Source organism: Ahaetulla prasina, chromosome 2 (genome assembly GCF_028640845.1).
Source record: "Ahaetulla prasina isolate Xishuangbanna chromosome 2, ASM2864084v1, whole genome shotgun sequence".
In the NCBI taxonomy this organism is placed as follows: domain Eukaryota; kingdom Metazoa; phylum Chordata; class Lepidosauria; order Squamata; family Colubridae; genus Ahaetulla; species Ahaetulla prasina.
Window position 1 is genome coordinate 273,779,892 of NC_080540.1, and position 16,961 is coordinate 273,796,852.

Sequence of the window (16,961 nt, forward strand, 5' to 3'; positions counted from 1 at the left end):
AAGGATACATTTTTTCAGACATGTCTTTTAAGAATAATCAAAAATCATTTTAAATGTTTAGCAGCCTACAGACAAAAGGCATTTAAGGAACTTTGAAATATGTTAATGGCCTCTATCTCTCATTGAGTAAGCAATGATTTTATCAGTTAACTGTCCATATTACAGTAATCATGCTTATTCTATTATTAACGAAAAGCAAAATTGTAGTTATTTATTTAAATGTGTTGTGATAACAATAGAAACTTAAACAGGTATTTTTCTGGAGTTAAAAAATAAAATATTTAAAATCAAGGTAGAACCTTTTCAAGAGCACAGGAACAAGCAGCCAAGACTGATAAAAGAAAATTATAGTTATGGAAAAATGGAAGATTTACATAAATAAAGGGAAAATCACACTGAACTGATTAAGGTTGATCAGCACATTAAACAATTTTAATATAACATGAAAACTTTCTGTATTGTAATACTAATTCTACTGTTTACCAATATGATGGTAGTATTGAAATATAGATATAACTCATAAATAGCAAATAGAAATACTCACGAAGTTCATTTTGAGAAAATATCAGAAATGTATTATCTTCATTGAGATTTTTGCTAAAATCTATACATAATTCACTCAGCTTCTGCTTGATTGTCTTGATTTCCTTAATGTCAATCAATATATAAAAAGCAAAATGTTATATTAAAGGTATCACTGTTCATTACCAAAGTTGTGCAGAGCATTCAAAACAAGTGTTTCTCAAGGTGGGCTGTCCCTAATGTCTGCATGAACACGGAATAGTCTATATCTATGAAGAAGCTGCCATGAGCCTCCTACAGCAGGGGTCTCCAACCTTGGCAACTTTATGACTTGTGGACTTCAACTCCCAGAATTCCTCAGCCAATTGAGGAATTCTGGGAGTTGAAGTCCACAAGTCGTAAAGTTGCCATGGTTGGAGACCCCTGTCCTACAGGACACAAATCCCTTAATGTTTCAAAGAGAGATGCTTTCCTTCTGCCAACATGCATTTAAGGAACTTTGAAATATGTTAATGGCCACTATCTCTCATTGAGTAAGCAATGATTTTATCAGTTAACTGTCCATATTACAGTAATCATGCTTATTCTATTATTAACGAAAAGCAAAATTGTAGTTATTTATTTAAATGTGTTGTGATAACAATAGAAACTTAAACAGGTATTTTTCTGGAGTTAAATAATAAAATATTTAAAATCAAGGTAGAACCTTTTCAAGAGCACAGGAACAAGCAGCCAAGACTGATAAAAGAAAATTATAGTTATGGAAAAATGGAAGATTTACATAAATAAAGGGAAAATCACACTGAACTGATTAAGGTTGATCAGCACATTAAACAATTTTAATATAACATGAAAACTTTCTGTATTGTAATACTAATTCTACTGTTTACCAATATGATGGTAGTATTGAAATATAGATATAACTCATAAATAGCAAATAGAAATACTCACGAAGTTCATTTTGAAAAAATATCAGAAATGTATTATCTTCATTGAGATTTTTGCTAAAATCTATACATAATTCACTCAGCTTCTGCTTGATTGTCTTGATTTCCTTAATGTCAATCAATATATAAAAAGCAAAATGTTATATTAAAGGTATCACTGTTCATTACCGAAGTTGTGCAGAGCATTCAAAACAAGTGTTTCTCAAGGTGGGCTGTCCCTAATGTCTGCATGAACACGGAATAGTCTATATCTATGAAGAAGCTGCCATGAGCCTCCTACAGCAGGGGTCTCCAACCTTGGCAACTTTACGACTTGTGGACTTCAACTCCCAGAATTCCTCAGCCAATTGAGGAATTCTGGGAGTTAATCCTGTTGAGACCCCTATCTGAGACACAAATCCCTTAATGTTTCAAAGAGAGATGCTTTCCTTCTGCCAACATGCTTTGTGAACAACCTCCTTTTGTTGTTTTGTTTTCAAGAACATGGCCCAGTTTTATTTATTCTTATATTCTCTTCCCATCTTTGGCATATTGTTTAAAGGGAACAAGAATATGCATCTTTTATGACTTTAAAGATAAAGGTTCCCCTCGCACATATGTGCTAGTCGTTCCCGACTCTAGGGGGGCAGTGCTCATCTCCGTTTCAAAGCCGAAGAGCCAGCACTGTCCGAAGATGGTGGTCATGTGGTCGGTATGACTCAACGCCAAAGGCGCACGGAACACTGTTACCTTCCCACCAAAGGTGGTCCCTACTTTTTCTATTTGCATTTTTATGTGCTTTCGAAACTGCTAGGTTGGCAGAAGCTGGGACTAATAACGGGAGCTCACCCCGTTACGTGGCAGCACTAGGGATTCGAACCGCCGAACTGCCGACCTTTCGATCGACAGCTCAGCTGTCCTAGCCCCTGAGTCACCATGTCCCTCAAACTACTATCTTTTAAGTACTTTTCTGAACTATGGCATCATAGCTGAGATAAGAAAGAAATACGATAAACGTCTTTACTAAAGTATTATATTAAAGAAATTCCTAGTATTCTTTTAATACATCATTTTGACGTAAGTCAATATGGTGTGCCTTCAACTAAATGAAACACATTTAAATTAAGTAATTCTTAATTTATTCATACTTTCATACATTTAAGATAACAAGTTACATACAGTCTCAAGCAAGGAACAAACTGCTGGTCATCCAACATATTTTACCATCTCGTAGGGGCAGAAATTGGAAAGGCTGGAAATTATGACTCTCAGTCTAGAGAAACTACTATTCAAACAAGGGACAAATGCAAATGATGGAAAATGAGTCAAAAGGAAAAGGCTAGGATTTATGCCCTGAGGGCACACCTATAAGTTGGATACCTATTCTCTAGGATCTTATGGATATATATATTTACTTTTCTTCTTATCTCTAATAAAGCAATTTATCTATCAGCATTGCCTCTTTGAGAATTACTGCTGTTACATAGCTTCAATATATGGGTGGAGCTGAGAAGTACTGGAAAGAAATCTCACACTTCTACAGATTCCCAGTATGCCTATAAAATCTGCTATGAAGCCCACCGAACCACCCCAGTTTCATTACAGTTTTGAGAGGAGGTCTGCAAAAGAAGACTTGTCATTAATGGATGCTGTTCCATGAGTGGATGAACAGACCTTATTATCATCCAATATCCATTGAAATTTTTATAGTTATTATTTTGGTAAGTTTCCTTGAATATGTATAAGTAGAAAGTTGTCAATAATGCAAGGGAGCAATTAGCTAATAAAAAAAATTAGTGTTGTGTGTAACACTACAGAATTAGGATATTTCAAATCCCCAATCAGTCACAAATCTTGCTAAAGGAGACAGTTAATTAATTTTAGCGTAATAAATATTGTATGACTATTCTTTAGATCTACACCGTTGAGTCTTAAGTTAATGTCTGTTGTTGGCTATACCGGACATATACTCAAAGGAAATTATGGCTATGTACTGTTCAAATAAACTAAGATATGAAACAAATATGGAATTATAATAATCCCATCCAATAAGATATGCAAATACCCAGGCTTACCTGGCAAAACATTCTTACCATACCTTCTAGATCAGGGTGTCCAACCTTGGCAACTTTAAGACTTGTGGACTTCAACTCTCAGAATTCTTAAAAGTTGCCAAGGTTCTAGATAAGTCTTTTATGAGATGCATACAGTTTAGAAATATTAAATTCAAAAGAATACAAAACAGAGGCGTTAAGAACTAGACCATAAAGTTATATCATTTGAAATAGTCTTTTATCACTTTTATTCTACAGAATTTGAAATCTTAAGGTAAGTAGGAAACCAAGGGGACCTTTATATAGGATTTCAATGTGTTATTTGTAAGACTTACTAAAGTTAAAATTAATATACACATACTTTTGGACAAATATGATTTTTCCCTTTTAAAAAAATGTTGTATTATGCAACACTTACATTCTGGACTTCTGCAGGAAGGTGAAGCCCATTCCTTTCCCCCATTTTTATTGACTTCTCTAAGTATCTTTTAGCTTCTGGTTTTAAAATCTCAGGGTTACACATTTGCTGAAATGTAAAGAAATAATAACATTTAATATATTCAAAGGTCAGTATTAATACATGTTTTATATATTTCTATATAAAACATGAAATATTTTGCTTGGTATCAGAAGAATAGTTTGACACTGTGAATTTTATATTCAGTGATGCATGCCTGTTCAGCAGCGAAAACAGTTGTGGCAGAACAGATTCCTATTTTTCAAATTTCTCATATTTCCTAAATTGGATTAGGAGATCCTTTTTTTAAAGGTAATATAGCTGGGGTATACAAAGGTGTTAAACAGCTTCAGTTGTATTCTAACAGCCTCTAATCTTGAAGACTAGAATTGTAGATCACAGCGATAAGCCAATAGTAAGACAAAGAAGCTTGCCTTAAATCACCTAGTAATTTTTCCCAGAAGCAAGATTGTAAAAGAAGCTGATATGTTTCTTATTTGAAATAGTGAATTAATGAATCCAGCTAGCCAATTCCTATTGGGATAAAAAGTTTAATTTTTGCCCATCCATCTCACAAATATGAATGGAATTGGCGCCAGGTGAGAAAATTTAACTAATACAAAACTCCTATTTATCAATTAATATTCTTTCAGAAATATGCTTAATACCAAAATAATCTAAACAAACATTAAAACCAAGTAAGAAAACATTGCCTAATATCTAAGACAACATATTACTAAGATCCGAAGCCATTTTTGAAAAAATCAGATTTGTCTCAATTAATTTGCCATTTATAGATATTACAAGAAACTACTGTCAGGTCAGGAGTAACATAGAACCACTTTAACTTAGGATGCTGTAAGGCTGACTAAGAATGCATAAGATTTATGCTTTTAAAAATGTCCCACCCTTAGTTTTCTTTAAACTAGTACCCACCATTGTTCCACATTCATTTAAATTCAAAATTTGCCATTAAGACTTTTATTTTTACACGTCTCACAATATAGGCCAGCTGCAGCATATCAATTTAGCAGCATCTTTGGGAGGAGATTGTCTTCCTATTTTCATTTAGCTTTAGTGGACATGTCCTTTCTTCTACCTCCCGAGGAATTATATATTCAATATCTGAACATATTAATTAATATTTGTATTTTAATAATAGCAAACATGGTAACAAACATTCATAGTCATTAAAGGCAAACTCGGCTCTAACAAATTCATTCATCTTTATACCTCAGCACTGAAATATCATGAAAAGATTAATATGATTGTGTGCATTTGGTGACACCCTTGTTGACTAAGACAATTTAGAGCAAGAAGAGGAACCATTTCTTCTATGGTTTAGTAAACAAACTATGGTTTAATTTTTTTTTATTCAGCATGATGTGTGAACTCAATGTCTTAGTTGGGGAACCAGAACATTATTTGCAGAGGTGTGTTTCAGCAGGTTCTGACCAGTTCTGGAGAACCGGTAGCAGAAATTTTGAGTAGTTCGGAGAACTGGTAAATACCACCTCTGACTGGCCCCACCCCCATCTATTCTCTGCCTCCCGAATTCAAGCCGATTGGGAGGAAATGGGGATTTTGCAGTAACCTTCCCCTGGAGTGGGGAGGGAATGGAGATTTTACAGTATCCTTCCCCTGCCATGCCCACCAAGCCACGCCCAACAAGCCAAGCCCACAGAACTGGTAGTAAAAAATTTTGAAACCCACCACTGATTATTTGCCTCAGCAGATAAATACTGCATTCTTCTCATTCTAACAATGGATCTGGGTATAAAATTGATTGATGGGTAGAAGAGTTAAAACTATTTCCAACTAGGAGTGTTGTTTTTCTGCAGCTCTGAAGGTAGGAGGGAGATTTCTTTTTAACTATCAACCCTGGAAAGCTTACTGAAGATGAAGATTAACAGGCCACCTTCAAAAATGTCTACAAATACACCCACTTTTTGGAATTGGTTCTCTGTCCTGTTATGCTCTTCTTTATACAATGATGCTTTTTATGTTTATATTTGACATCCAAAATTCACTTCATTTGAGAAAATGTTTAATCTGATAGATATTTAGGGTTATTCTATGACCATATAACAGCATCAAAGGTTGCAATTCTCAGTGTGAATGTGCTTTTTGGACATGCTATGATGGAATAGCTCAGAATATGGAAGGACTGATTCAGAAGATGTGTGCTAAGCAAAGTTCTACCAAGAGTTTATAAACTCTTGCCTGTTTCTTGGATTGTATTACTATGTAACTGGATAGAATATATCTTTATTTTAATTTTTGTGTGATGCATTAAGACTTAAAGTGGTGAGGAAATGGATCCGCTGTATCATTCTAAAAATACAGAGAAATGTTGGTAGAAGGTGATATGTAAGAGGACTTTTACCATTCCTTACAACCTCAAGGTTTTTTTTTTAATGTTTTGAGACATGGGAATTCAGAAATGGAATGCATTGTGGCAGAGAATCAAATGAACTGAGTGGAGGAATTTTCTTTGAGCAGAACCTTCATTCAACAAAGAGAGGCTGAATTCATTAGCTGCACAAGCCAAGCCGGATGCTTCTCTGTTCATCAGCAAAAATGGAATCAAATTGCAGGGCAACACCTCTAGGCAACTGAGCGTCTTCTATTGAAAACCATCCAGTTTAGAGACAAGCTTTCCGATGGAGCATTGTTTATTCATATGAAAGGAAAAAACAATGCTCCAATGAACAGCAAAGGAATGGGCCACAAAGGTAATTCAGCTGTCATCAAGACTTGAAGAAGCCATTTAATCGGCTGTCCTTTTATGTACAAAAAAATCATAGAACAGTTGTCAGACAAATAACAGATGATGAATAGATTCTATGGAAAGCGTTAAACATGGAATAAAGGTTTTATATTATTGAAGAGCATTAGATAGTTTTACAAGTTTAGTTTAAAGATAAATTGAAACAAAAAAGTGAGGTTTTTGTTGGCTTATTAATTACAACTGTCTCCTCAGTGTACAGATGCAGCTGAAAGTATTAGTAGCTGTCCACTTCCCCCCCTCCAAAATCCTAATTTCCTGTTAAATAAAGTTGAAACTGATATAAGGTAGTGACATACACTATTCTTATTCCAGTGTCTATACAGCAGACACTGTGCTTTTGATATATGACATCACATATACTTGTAAGCAATAAAACAAATGAAAATGGTTATTCCTTAGAAAATAAAATACATTATTGGATGTTAGTAATCTCTCAAGCAGGCTGTTTTCTTTAATTAGTATCATAGATATTTTCAATCTCATAAGTCACTGATTTTGGGTCATGAGCAGTAAAGTGTACATGGACAAGAGAAAGAAAAAAAGGTTTTCTGAGGAGGAAAGGAAAAAGGTAATAACCAAGCATTGTAAGGATAAAGACTACAAAACCATTTCCAAAGAGGTTCATATTCCTAAAGCACAGCTGCTAATATCAAAAACTACGGTCCCCAGGACCATAGCCAACTCCCCTAGACACGATCACTAGTGGAAAACTGACCCCAGACTGAACAGAAGGATAGTTTGAATGGTGTAGAAAGAACCAGTTTAGAAAGAAAAGTTTAAAAGAGATTCTGTCTGACCTCTGAAGATCAAGATACAACAATATCAAGTTGCACCATCCATCGTCTCACTGAAAGACACCGCCATGAGAGAAGGCTCAGGAAGACTCCTCTTCTAAAAGGCAGACACACAACAAGCCAGTCTGGAGTTTGCTAAAATGAATGTTGACAAGTTACATTTTCTAGGAAAATGCCCTCTGGAAAGATGAAAACAAATTACAGCTTTTTGCAAAGTCACAGCAGCTATAAATTCACAAAAGAAAAAGTGATGCTATTCTCATTGTTTACTGAGAAACTGGATATTCTGAATCTGCTAGGGTAAAAGGAATCAGGAGATAATTAGGACATTCTGGAACGAAATACAATGCCCATTCTTAGAAAATTCAGTCACAAGTCATCTGGATAATGACCCAAAACATATATCTAAGAGAACTCAAGAATGAGAGTGTAATCTACACATTGTAAAGAATGGGATTGCCTCTGTAAATGGAACTGCATGGTTTGTATAAGGTTTCCTGATTTATTCTCAGTTTGATTTCCACTTATACGTTTAAATCACAGAATTGTAAGCAAAGAATTGGGCCTTAGGCTATTAAACCACAAAGAAGAGGGAGTCAAGCTATTCTACAAAGCACCTGAGGGTAGGACAAGAAGCAATGGGTGGAAACTAATCAAGGAGAGAAGCAACTTACTCCAACACTGGAAGTTTTTACGAAGATGTTGGATAACCATTTGTCTGAAGTGGCATAGGGTTTCCTGCCTAAGCAGGGGGTTGGATTAGAAGATCCAAGGTCCCTTCCAACTCTGTTATTCTATTTCTATTCTATTTCTAAGTGCTCATATCCAATTAGGTATTGGCCACCAGTGCAGAGGTTTCAGTATAAATTGTATACTTTATAAACTCCTGCTTCACTTTCTGGGCATAGCCTAACAGGAATGAAAGAACCACCATATACTAGTGCCCAAATTACCCCTACCAAGTGGTCCAGAAGGACACCACAGATGTTAATATTGTAATCCAGAAGGATTAGCAAAGACCCACTTTCCTTATCCAGTTTCATTGACAATTCACCCAACTGAACTTGTTTCAGAATCATAATCTGGTTGAAAAATTGGGACCAGATTGAGTGATGAGGGCTTAAAGCACAATGCTACATGACCAAATAAGTTATATTTGCCAAATAAGTTATGTTCATCAAGAATGATACAAATTGTTGACAGCATGCCATCAAATTGTTCTGGCTCTCTCTATTAAGCATGTTGAAAAAGAAACTGCATATTATGGGAGACCAATGCCAGTCTGTCCTGTGCAACACAATGGAGATAGAAAAGTGTTCCTAACTGCCTCCTCTGCCATAGAATAATAAATGGGCATTGACATGACTCCCACATTCTATATAATCTGATCCACCCATTTGTTTTACCCCATTCAATTCCCTAGAACAAGTAGGATTACTATAATGTGGCTTTATGAAGGTACTCTTTAGAAGCAAATGTATCCACATTCCACAAGTTAACCAGGCATGAGTATACGAAATATCTATTTCCACTAAACTATTCACATCCACCAGGCATTTAGGTTGGACATTTAAGTATACAATCCTCCACCCCTGAACACTGAAGACATTTATATGAACTGTCAGTCTAAAACTGACTACAGAATGATCTGGAATGATGACAAGCACATACAGGGTCTTCCATCTTACAATTTCTAGCTCTATGCAAACAAAAAAGCAGTGACTCCAGCTATCTCAGATCTGCAAATCCCAGACGTAGGTGATGCAATCTTAAGTAAATTGACTTTGTTGGAAGCAAACAGTGAAAGGTCTGATTGTGAAGAAAATACTTTTCTACAGGCAGCAAGCAGACTGACAGATGCATTTTCCCTTTCCCTCACTGTCTGCTTAGGCTTAGCAATTTCTATTCACAAGGAAGGTTGCTGATGTGGCTGCATACTGACTGGCCAGCACCATCAGGGGAAGAGAAACAATTTTTTTACATTAACAGAAAAGCAAACTTCTGTATTATACTGTAGGTCTATACCAACCAAATACACTATATCTCTAAGCATCAACAGAAAGTATCAGATTGGGAATCAAACTGAATCCGTACAGTAAGTTACCTAATTTTATTGTAAGAAGTAGAAAAGTAGCCCAGTTTAGCATAATATAATATTGGTTGTGGCTGCAGGTTGAAATGACATTTCTGCACTTTAAAAGGGCTGCATGGAAACAACCAAGACCAGTGTGGCTGCTGCCAGCTCAAATGGTGCCTCCTTGGCCTTCCCAAAGTTGTGCAGGAAAAAAATGAACTATCCAGCTGGGAAAGCTATACAGAAGAGCCTGACTAGCCAAACCCCGCTTCTCCTGTATCCCGTCAGTATTTCCAGACGGCTGTTTGAGCATACAGCCTTTTAGGATATGCAATGGTGTCCATAGCTGACTAATCTACTAGCTACACCTTGAACTTTTTTATGATGTGATTCTTCTGTAGTCAGACAGGTTGACTCATCCACCACATTTGAAAATTGGATTAAAGGCAGAGTTAAGTGTATTGGATTCATGCGATCATCTAGTGCAACCTTCTGACAAGCAAAGTCAATGGGGAAACCAGATTCACTTAACAGCTGTGTTACTAACTTAACAATGGCAATGATTCACTTAACAATTGTGGCAAGAAATATCGTAAAATGGTGCAAAACTCACTTAACAAATATATCACTTAGCAACAGAAAGTTTGGGCTCAATTGTGGTTGTAAGTCAAATACTACCTGTACTCCTCCCCTTCTTTCTTTTTTATTTTCTGAAAAACTAGGGAGGGTCCCTTCTAAAATGCTTCCCACGTCCTCTCTACTTCTGTGTGCTGAGATACCTTTTTCATGACAGTTGTGTAGGCTGCAGCTCTTCCTTCTGTCATTCCCACATAGGATGCTGTTAAATCAACTCAGCCCATCTTCAATAAACTGTACCCACAAGGAACAATGGGGTAAAGGGGGCTTGTATTATGCTCAAACATAATACAGTGCTAAAAAGCCTCCACTCGAGTCTTTCTGTGTGTCTCCTATATTGGCCAAAAGAACTCGCTCAAAATAGTATTAAGAAATTCAATCTACTTTAGAAGGGTCCACAATTTTCCAGAAATTGCAGATAGCTTTGGAGGGTTTTTGAATGTGAATCTGCTTCTGATGATCATGTGACTGTAGTGACTGAGTGTATCTTTCATCAATTCTGTTAATTGCAGAATTGATGAAACTGTTAATTTTTTTAGGAAGGCTAGCCCTAGCTAAGTCATTTATTACACACACACACACACACACACACACACACACACACACACACACACACACACACACCCTTCCTTTATTTTGCTACCAAAAATAAACTAAACAAGCAAATGGAAAGCAGAACCATTAACAATTAATTTTAATAGACCCATCTTAGTTCCTGAATGTTACTGTGTACTATAAATATCAAATCTAGGAGCACTGTTCTTCGTCTTTCAGCATGTTTTATGAACTTCAAGAATATACTTATGCAGCCATTATAGTTTTATGTGGACTTTTCACCTAATACTGCAAGGCTCTTAAGTTTTTCAACTTCGTAACTTCTTCAGATATTTAACAATATTACTGTAGTGTCTCTTCTATATCATTTTCAAAGAGATAGCATTTGACAAAGATGATGAAAACACTGACTATCCAAACTGCAATGCTTTTCATTATAAAGAGATCTGCAAATAACCTGTAATCTTTATTTCTAATTTACCTGTAAATGGACAATCCTTTGGAAAACATCCTTTCTCATGCTCATCTCAACATCAAAGTGAGAAAGCTTTTTATCAGCTTCGGTACTTGCTGCACGGACATCTTTATCAGGGGATACGTGTTGTGGGAAATCCAATATGCTCCTTTCCACTATCAGAAGAAAGAAACAAAAACTTTCAAAGAAAATACAGTAGTCTGATTTACTTTTAAGTATTTGAAGGAAGACCTTCCCATTACAAATATATCATTTGAAGTTTTTAAACTATGGTTGCTAATACATCTACTAAATCAGGTGTTGTGACCCAGGTTCCCGGATTCGGACTCCTGGAGGAGGAGGATTCAGAGAGTGAGAAGGAGGAGCTGGCAAGGCCTGCTTCCCCTGGGCCCTCTCCCTCCCTGGCACCGACTCAGGAGGAGGAGGAGGAGGGGCTGGCAAGGCCTGATTCCCCCCCGGCTTTCTTCTGATTTGGCAATGCCCCAAGAACAATCTTGGCTTATGTGAAACTGCGCAGATGTGACCGGCGCGCGCAGCAGAGGAGGCGTTGGGACAGGATCAGAGAATGATGAGTCATGGAGTGATACCCACAGGGACTATAAAGCAGGAGGCGGAGCATCCTGGCTTTTTGTCTTGGACAAAGCAATGAATTTGAGCAGGCAAACTGTTCCATGGATAGAAGAATCTGTTTGTGAGTGAATCGTGCTTTATCTATAATTTTCTGGTTATCTCCAGGGATTTTGGCAGGCCTGTGGGGAGACTTGTCCAGAACATCTCTGTGCCAGAAGGAATCCAGCCAATTGTAAATAAACTGGGAGAAGGCCTTTGACTGACTTTTTTTGGGAGTGGTGGGAGGGGGAAACAGAACATCAGGGCTGTCAAACTCCCGGCCTCTGGGCTGGGTGTGTCACGCACTGGCCATGCCCACGCCCGGTTTAGCAAAGGGGAAAAAAGTTCCAATACGTCACATGATGCCGCCATCACGTGAGTTTGATACCCCTGTACTAGATAAACACAAAAACTTTTGTAGGATATCGAGCTGCTACAAAGACAAATACATAGTTAATAAACAAATGAGTTATAAATGAGAACAAGAGCAACAGCAATAATAATAAAAAGGCTTTATTTTATAAAAAATGCCTTCAGTAAAAGAAACCATACAAAGTAGTTAGCGTCAAGCCACCATGCTCTCCGGGCTATTTCCGATGATTCCAGCTGTTTCCAACTGCCGCGCTGCCTCTGGGTCGTCTGGCAAGCCAGAAGCCGACCTCACGGCAAGGGCACCTGCTGCGCTATCACAGCGCTGATCTAAGCTGCTGAATACAACTGCCGCTCGCTAAAGCCAAACCACTTTTTAAAGAGACAATTTTTTAAAAAGCCAATTAATTCTAATTATTAAAATATAGTAAGCAACTCAGAATATGTCTTTCTAGGCCAGGGGTGGGCAATTAATTGATGAAACTGTTAATTTTTTTAGGAAGGCTAGCCCTAGCTAAGTCATTTATTACACACACACACACCCTTCCTTTATTTTGCTACCAAAAATAAACTAAACAAGCAAATGGAAAGCAGAACCATTAACAATTAATTTTAATAGACCCATCTTAGTTCCTGAATGTTACTGTGTACTATAAATATCAAATCTAGGAGCACTGTTCTTCGACTTTCAGCATGTTTTATGAACTTCAAGAATATACTTATGCAGCCATTATAGTTTTATGTGGACTTTTCACCTAATACTGCAAGGCTCTTAAGTTTTTCAACTTCGTAACTTCTTCAGATATTTAACAATATTACTGTAGTGTCTCTTCTATATCATTTTCAAAGAGATAGCATTTGACAAAGATGATGAAAACACTGACTATCCAAACTGCAATGCTTTTCATTATAAAGAGTTCTGCAAATAACCTGTAATCTTTATTTCTAATTTACCTGTAAATGGACAATCCTTTGGAACACATCCTTTCTCATGCTCATCTCAACATCAAAGTGAGAAAGCTTTTTATCAGCTTCGGTACTTGCTGCACGGACATCTTTATCAGGGGATACGTGTTGTGGGAAATCCAATATGCTCCTTTCCACTATCAGAAGAAAGAAACAAAAACTTTCAAAGAAAATACAGTAGTCTGATTTACTTTAAGTATTTGAAGGAAGACCTTCCCATTACAAATATATCATTTGAAGTTTTTAAACTATGGTTGCTAATACATCTACTAAATCAGGTGTTGTGACAAAGGTTCCCGGACTCGGACTCCTGGAGGAGGAGGATTCAGACAGTGAGGAGGAGGAGCTGGCAAGGCCTGCTTCCCCTGGGCCCTCTCCCTCCCTGGCACCAACCCAGGAGGAGGAGGAGGGGCTGGCAAGGCCTGATTCCCCCCCGGCCTTCTTCTGATTTGGCAATGCCCCAAGAACAATCTTGGCTTGATGTGAAACTGCGCAGACGTGACCGGCGCGCGCAGCAGAGGAGGCGTTGGGACAGGATCAGAGAATGATGAGTCATGGAGTGATACTCACAGGGACTATAAAGCAGGAGGCGGAGCATCCTGGCTTTTTGTCTTGGACAAAGCAATGAATTTGAGCAGGCAAACTGTTCCATGGATAGAAGAATCTGTTTGTGAGTGAATCGTGCTTTATCTATAATTTTCTGGTTATCTCCAGGGATTTTGGCAGGCCTGTGGGGAGACTTGTCCAGAACATCTCTGTGCCAGAAGGAATCCAGCCAATTGTAAATAAACTGGGAGAAGGCCTTTGACTGACTTTTTTTGGGGAGTGGTGGGAGGGGGAAACAGAACATCAGGGCTGTCAAACTCCCGGCCTCTGGGCTGGGTGTGTCACGCACTGGCCATGCCCACACCCGGTTTAGCAAAGGGGAAAAAAGTTCCAATACGTCACAAGATGCCGCCATCACGTGAGTTTGATACCCCTGTACTAGATAAACACAAAAACTTTTGTAGGATATCGAGCTGCTACAAAGACAAATACATAGTTAATAAACAAATGAGTTATAAATGAGAACAAGAGCAGCAGCAATAATAATAAAAAGGCTTTATTTTATAAAAAATGCCTTCAGTAAAAGAAACCATACAAAGTAGTTAGCGTCAAGCCACCATGCTCTCCGGGCTATTTCTGATGATTCCAGCTGTTTCCAACTGCCGCGCTGTCTCTGGGTCGTCTGGCAAGCCAGAAGCCGACCTCACTGCAAGAGCACCTGCTGCGCTATCACAGCGCTGATCTAAGCTGCTGAATACAACTGCCGCTCGCTAAAGCCAAACCACTTTTTAAAGAGACAATTTTTTAAAAAGACAATTAATTCTAATTATTAAAATATAGTAAGCAACTCAGAATATGTCTTTCTAGGCCAGGGGTGGGCAATTAATTTTTATCAGGGGCCGCATGAGAAGCCTGAATTGTGTCAGAGGGCCACCAACTTTCTTTCATTGTAAAATACTTAAATTAAATATTTTGAATAGCTGGTACTGATAATCAGAAGAATAAAGCACTCTGTAAATATGTATATTAGGTTATGTGAAACTGTGGTCTATTGGTTAAATAAGAAAAACAATTATTGAACCAGTGCAATTTATTTTTTAATTTGTTAATCTCCACAAACAATAACTTGTAATGCTTTCCACCTCATGTTACCTCTTCAGCGAGAATAATCCAGTCTGTTCTGGGCTTGAACAAGGGCATTGAAATCTGGCGGAATGTCTGAAGTGGCTATGCGAAGGACAGCTGAGAGGTGGTCATCAGTCATAGAGGATCTGTGTTTGGATTTGTTGAACTTCATAACTGAGAATGTCTGTTCACATTGATAGGTAGATCCAAAGAGGACTAGGATCCTCTGAGCATGCCTCCTCAGGTGTGGAAAGTTCTCCTCTTTGAGTGCGGAGTAAAAGTCCAGCAGTGAGACTGACTTGAAGTGATCTGCCAGATGTGTGTCAGACTGCAGATCAATGAGTTCCATCTGAACTTCACTTGGTGCATCATCCACACTGCAGTTGAAGGGAGAAGAAACCATGTGCATTTCACTCTCAAGAGTTTTGAAATCTTGAAATCGCCTTGAAAACTCTGCATGCAATGCTTCTAACATGGTTGAGTACTTTTGGAGGTGATCACCTGATCTTTTGGCTTCCTTAAGTGTTGGCAAGTGGGTCAGAATGTTGTCCTTCACTTGGCTTGAGAGAAGCTGTAGTTTTCTCATGAAAGCCTTCACTGCACTGTACATCTCATGCACAAAAAGGCCCTTGCTCTGCATTTTGACATTTAGTTCGTTCATTAGTGCAGTCACATCCACAGCGAATCCGAGGTCTGCCAACCAGTTGTTATCTGAAAGTTCTGGGATGTCATGACCTTTCTGAATACAGAACTCCTGAATCTGGTCTCTCAGGTCCCAGACACTTTTCAGAACCTTGCCAAGGCTGAGCCACCTAACAGTGCAGTGATAGCTTATGTCACCATGTTCAGCCTCAGTTTCCTCCAACAAAGCAACAAACTGTCTGTGATTTAAAGCTCTTGCTCTGATGAAATTAACTATTTTAGTGACAGCATCAACGACATGTTTCATTTTTAACACTGTCTTACACAACACTTCCTGATGTATGATACAATGCAAAAATGTCAATTTCTGATCAGGGTTAATTTCTGTCACTTTATCCTGCATTCTCTTTAAAAGTCCAACATTTTCCCTGTCAGATTTGGACAACCATCTGTTGTCACACCTGCAAGCTTGTCCCATTTCAGTCCTAAAATGTCCATACATGCATTTACCTCTCTGAACAAGTCATTACCGGTGGTTGTCCCTTTAATTGACTGCATGGCTGCCAACTCCTCCGTGATTTGAAAGTCTGCGGTTATCCCACGTAAGAAGATGAGCAGCTGGGCAGTGTCACGTACATCGCAGCTCTCATCCAAAGCCAGAGAAAAAAAGTCAAAGTCGGCCGCTCTGTTCTTCAGCTGAAGTTCTAAGTTCCCCGCGATGTCCTCAATCTGCCTCGTTACAGTGCGTCGGGAGAGTGAAACGTTCTCAAATGCGCCTTTTTTCTCTGGGCACATCAGCGCAGCAGAGTCCAATAAACACTCCTTAATAAACTCTCCGTCGGAAAACGCCTTACTTTTTCTGGCGATTTTGTGAGAAATGACATAACTTGTCCTGACGGCTGCATCTCTGGGAGTGTGAAGTTTAGTGAAAAATCCTTGTTGGGTTTGTAGTTTTGCAAGCAATGCATCAGACTCCCTTGCACGCTCTTCACCAGACAGATTTCTGTATTTATCTTCATGCTTGGTGGTGTAGTGGCGATTCAAATTATATTCTTTAAACACAGCAACCTGTGTACCACAGACTAAGCACACTGCTTTGCCTTTAATTTCTGTAAAGAAATATTTGGAAGTCCATGTTTTGTTGAAAATACGGCATTCGTTATCAACTTTTCTTTTCTTGGGGTGTGCCGACATCTTGGGGATAACCTGGCGAACAGCATCACCTTCACTCACACACGTGTATACGCGAGTGAAGGTGCTACGTCTACGACGTGCATACGTAGCGACGTAACGCTTTTCAAAATAAAATTTCAAAATAAAAGTTTAAAAAAAAGTTTAATTTATGGTGTTTATGATTGGCCTCACACGGGCCGGACAGGGACGTACAAAGGGCCGGATGTGGCCCGCGGGCCTTAATTTG

General features: G+C 38.2%; 1 protein-coding gene across 1 annotated transcript in view; it reads right to left on the bottom strand.

Annotated features, from left to right (window-relative positions):
• NLN (neurolysin) overlaps positions 1 to 16,961 on the bottom strand; it is a 44,829-nt gene that overhangs the window by 15,695 nt on the left and 12,173 nt on the right. Inside the window, exons 3-6 of the mRNA XM_058168095.1 lie at positions 13,217 to 13,365; positions 3,921 to 4,028; positions 545 to 647; positions 300 to 331 (exon numbers count right to left, since the gene is read on the bottom strand). Of these exons, the coding sequence (XP_058024078.1) occupies positions 300 to 331; positions 545 to 647; positions 3,921 to 4,028; positions 13,217 to 13,365 (392 nt within the window). The remainder of the gene's footprint in view (positions 1 to 299; positions 332 to 544; positions 648 to 3,920; positions 4,029 to 13,216; positions 13,366 to 16,961) is intronic.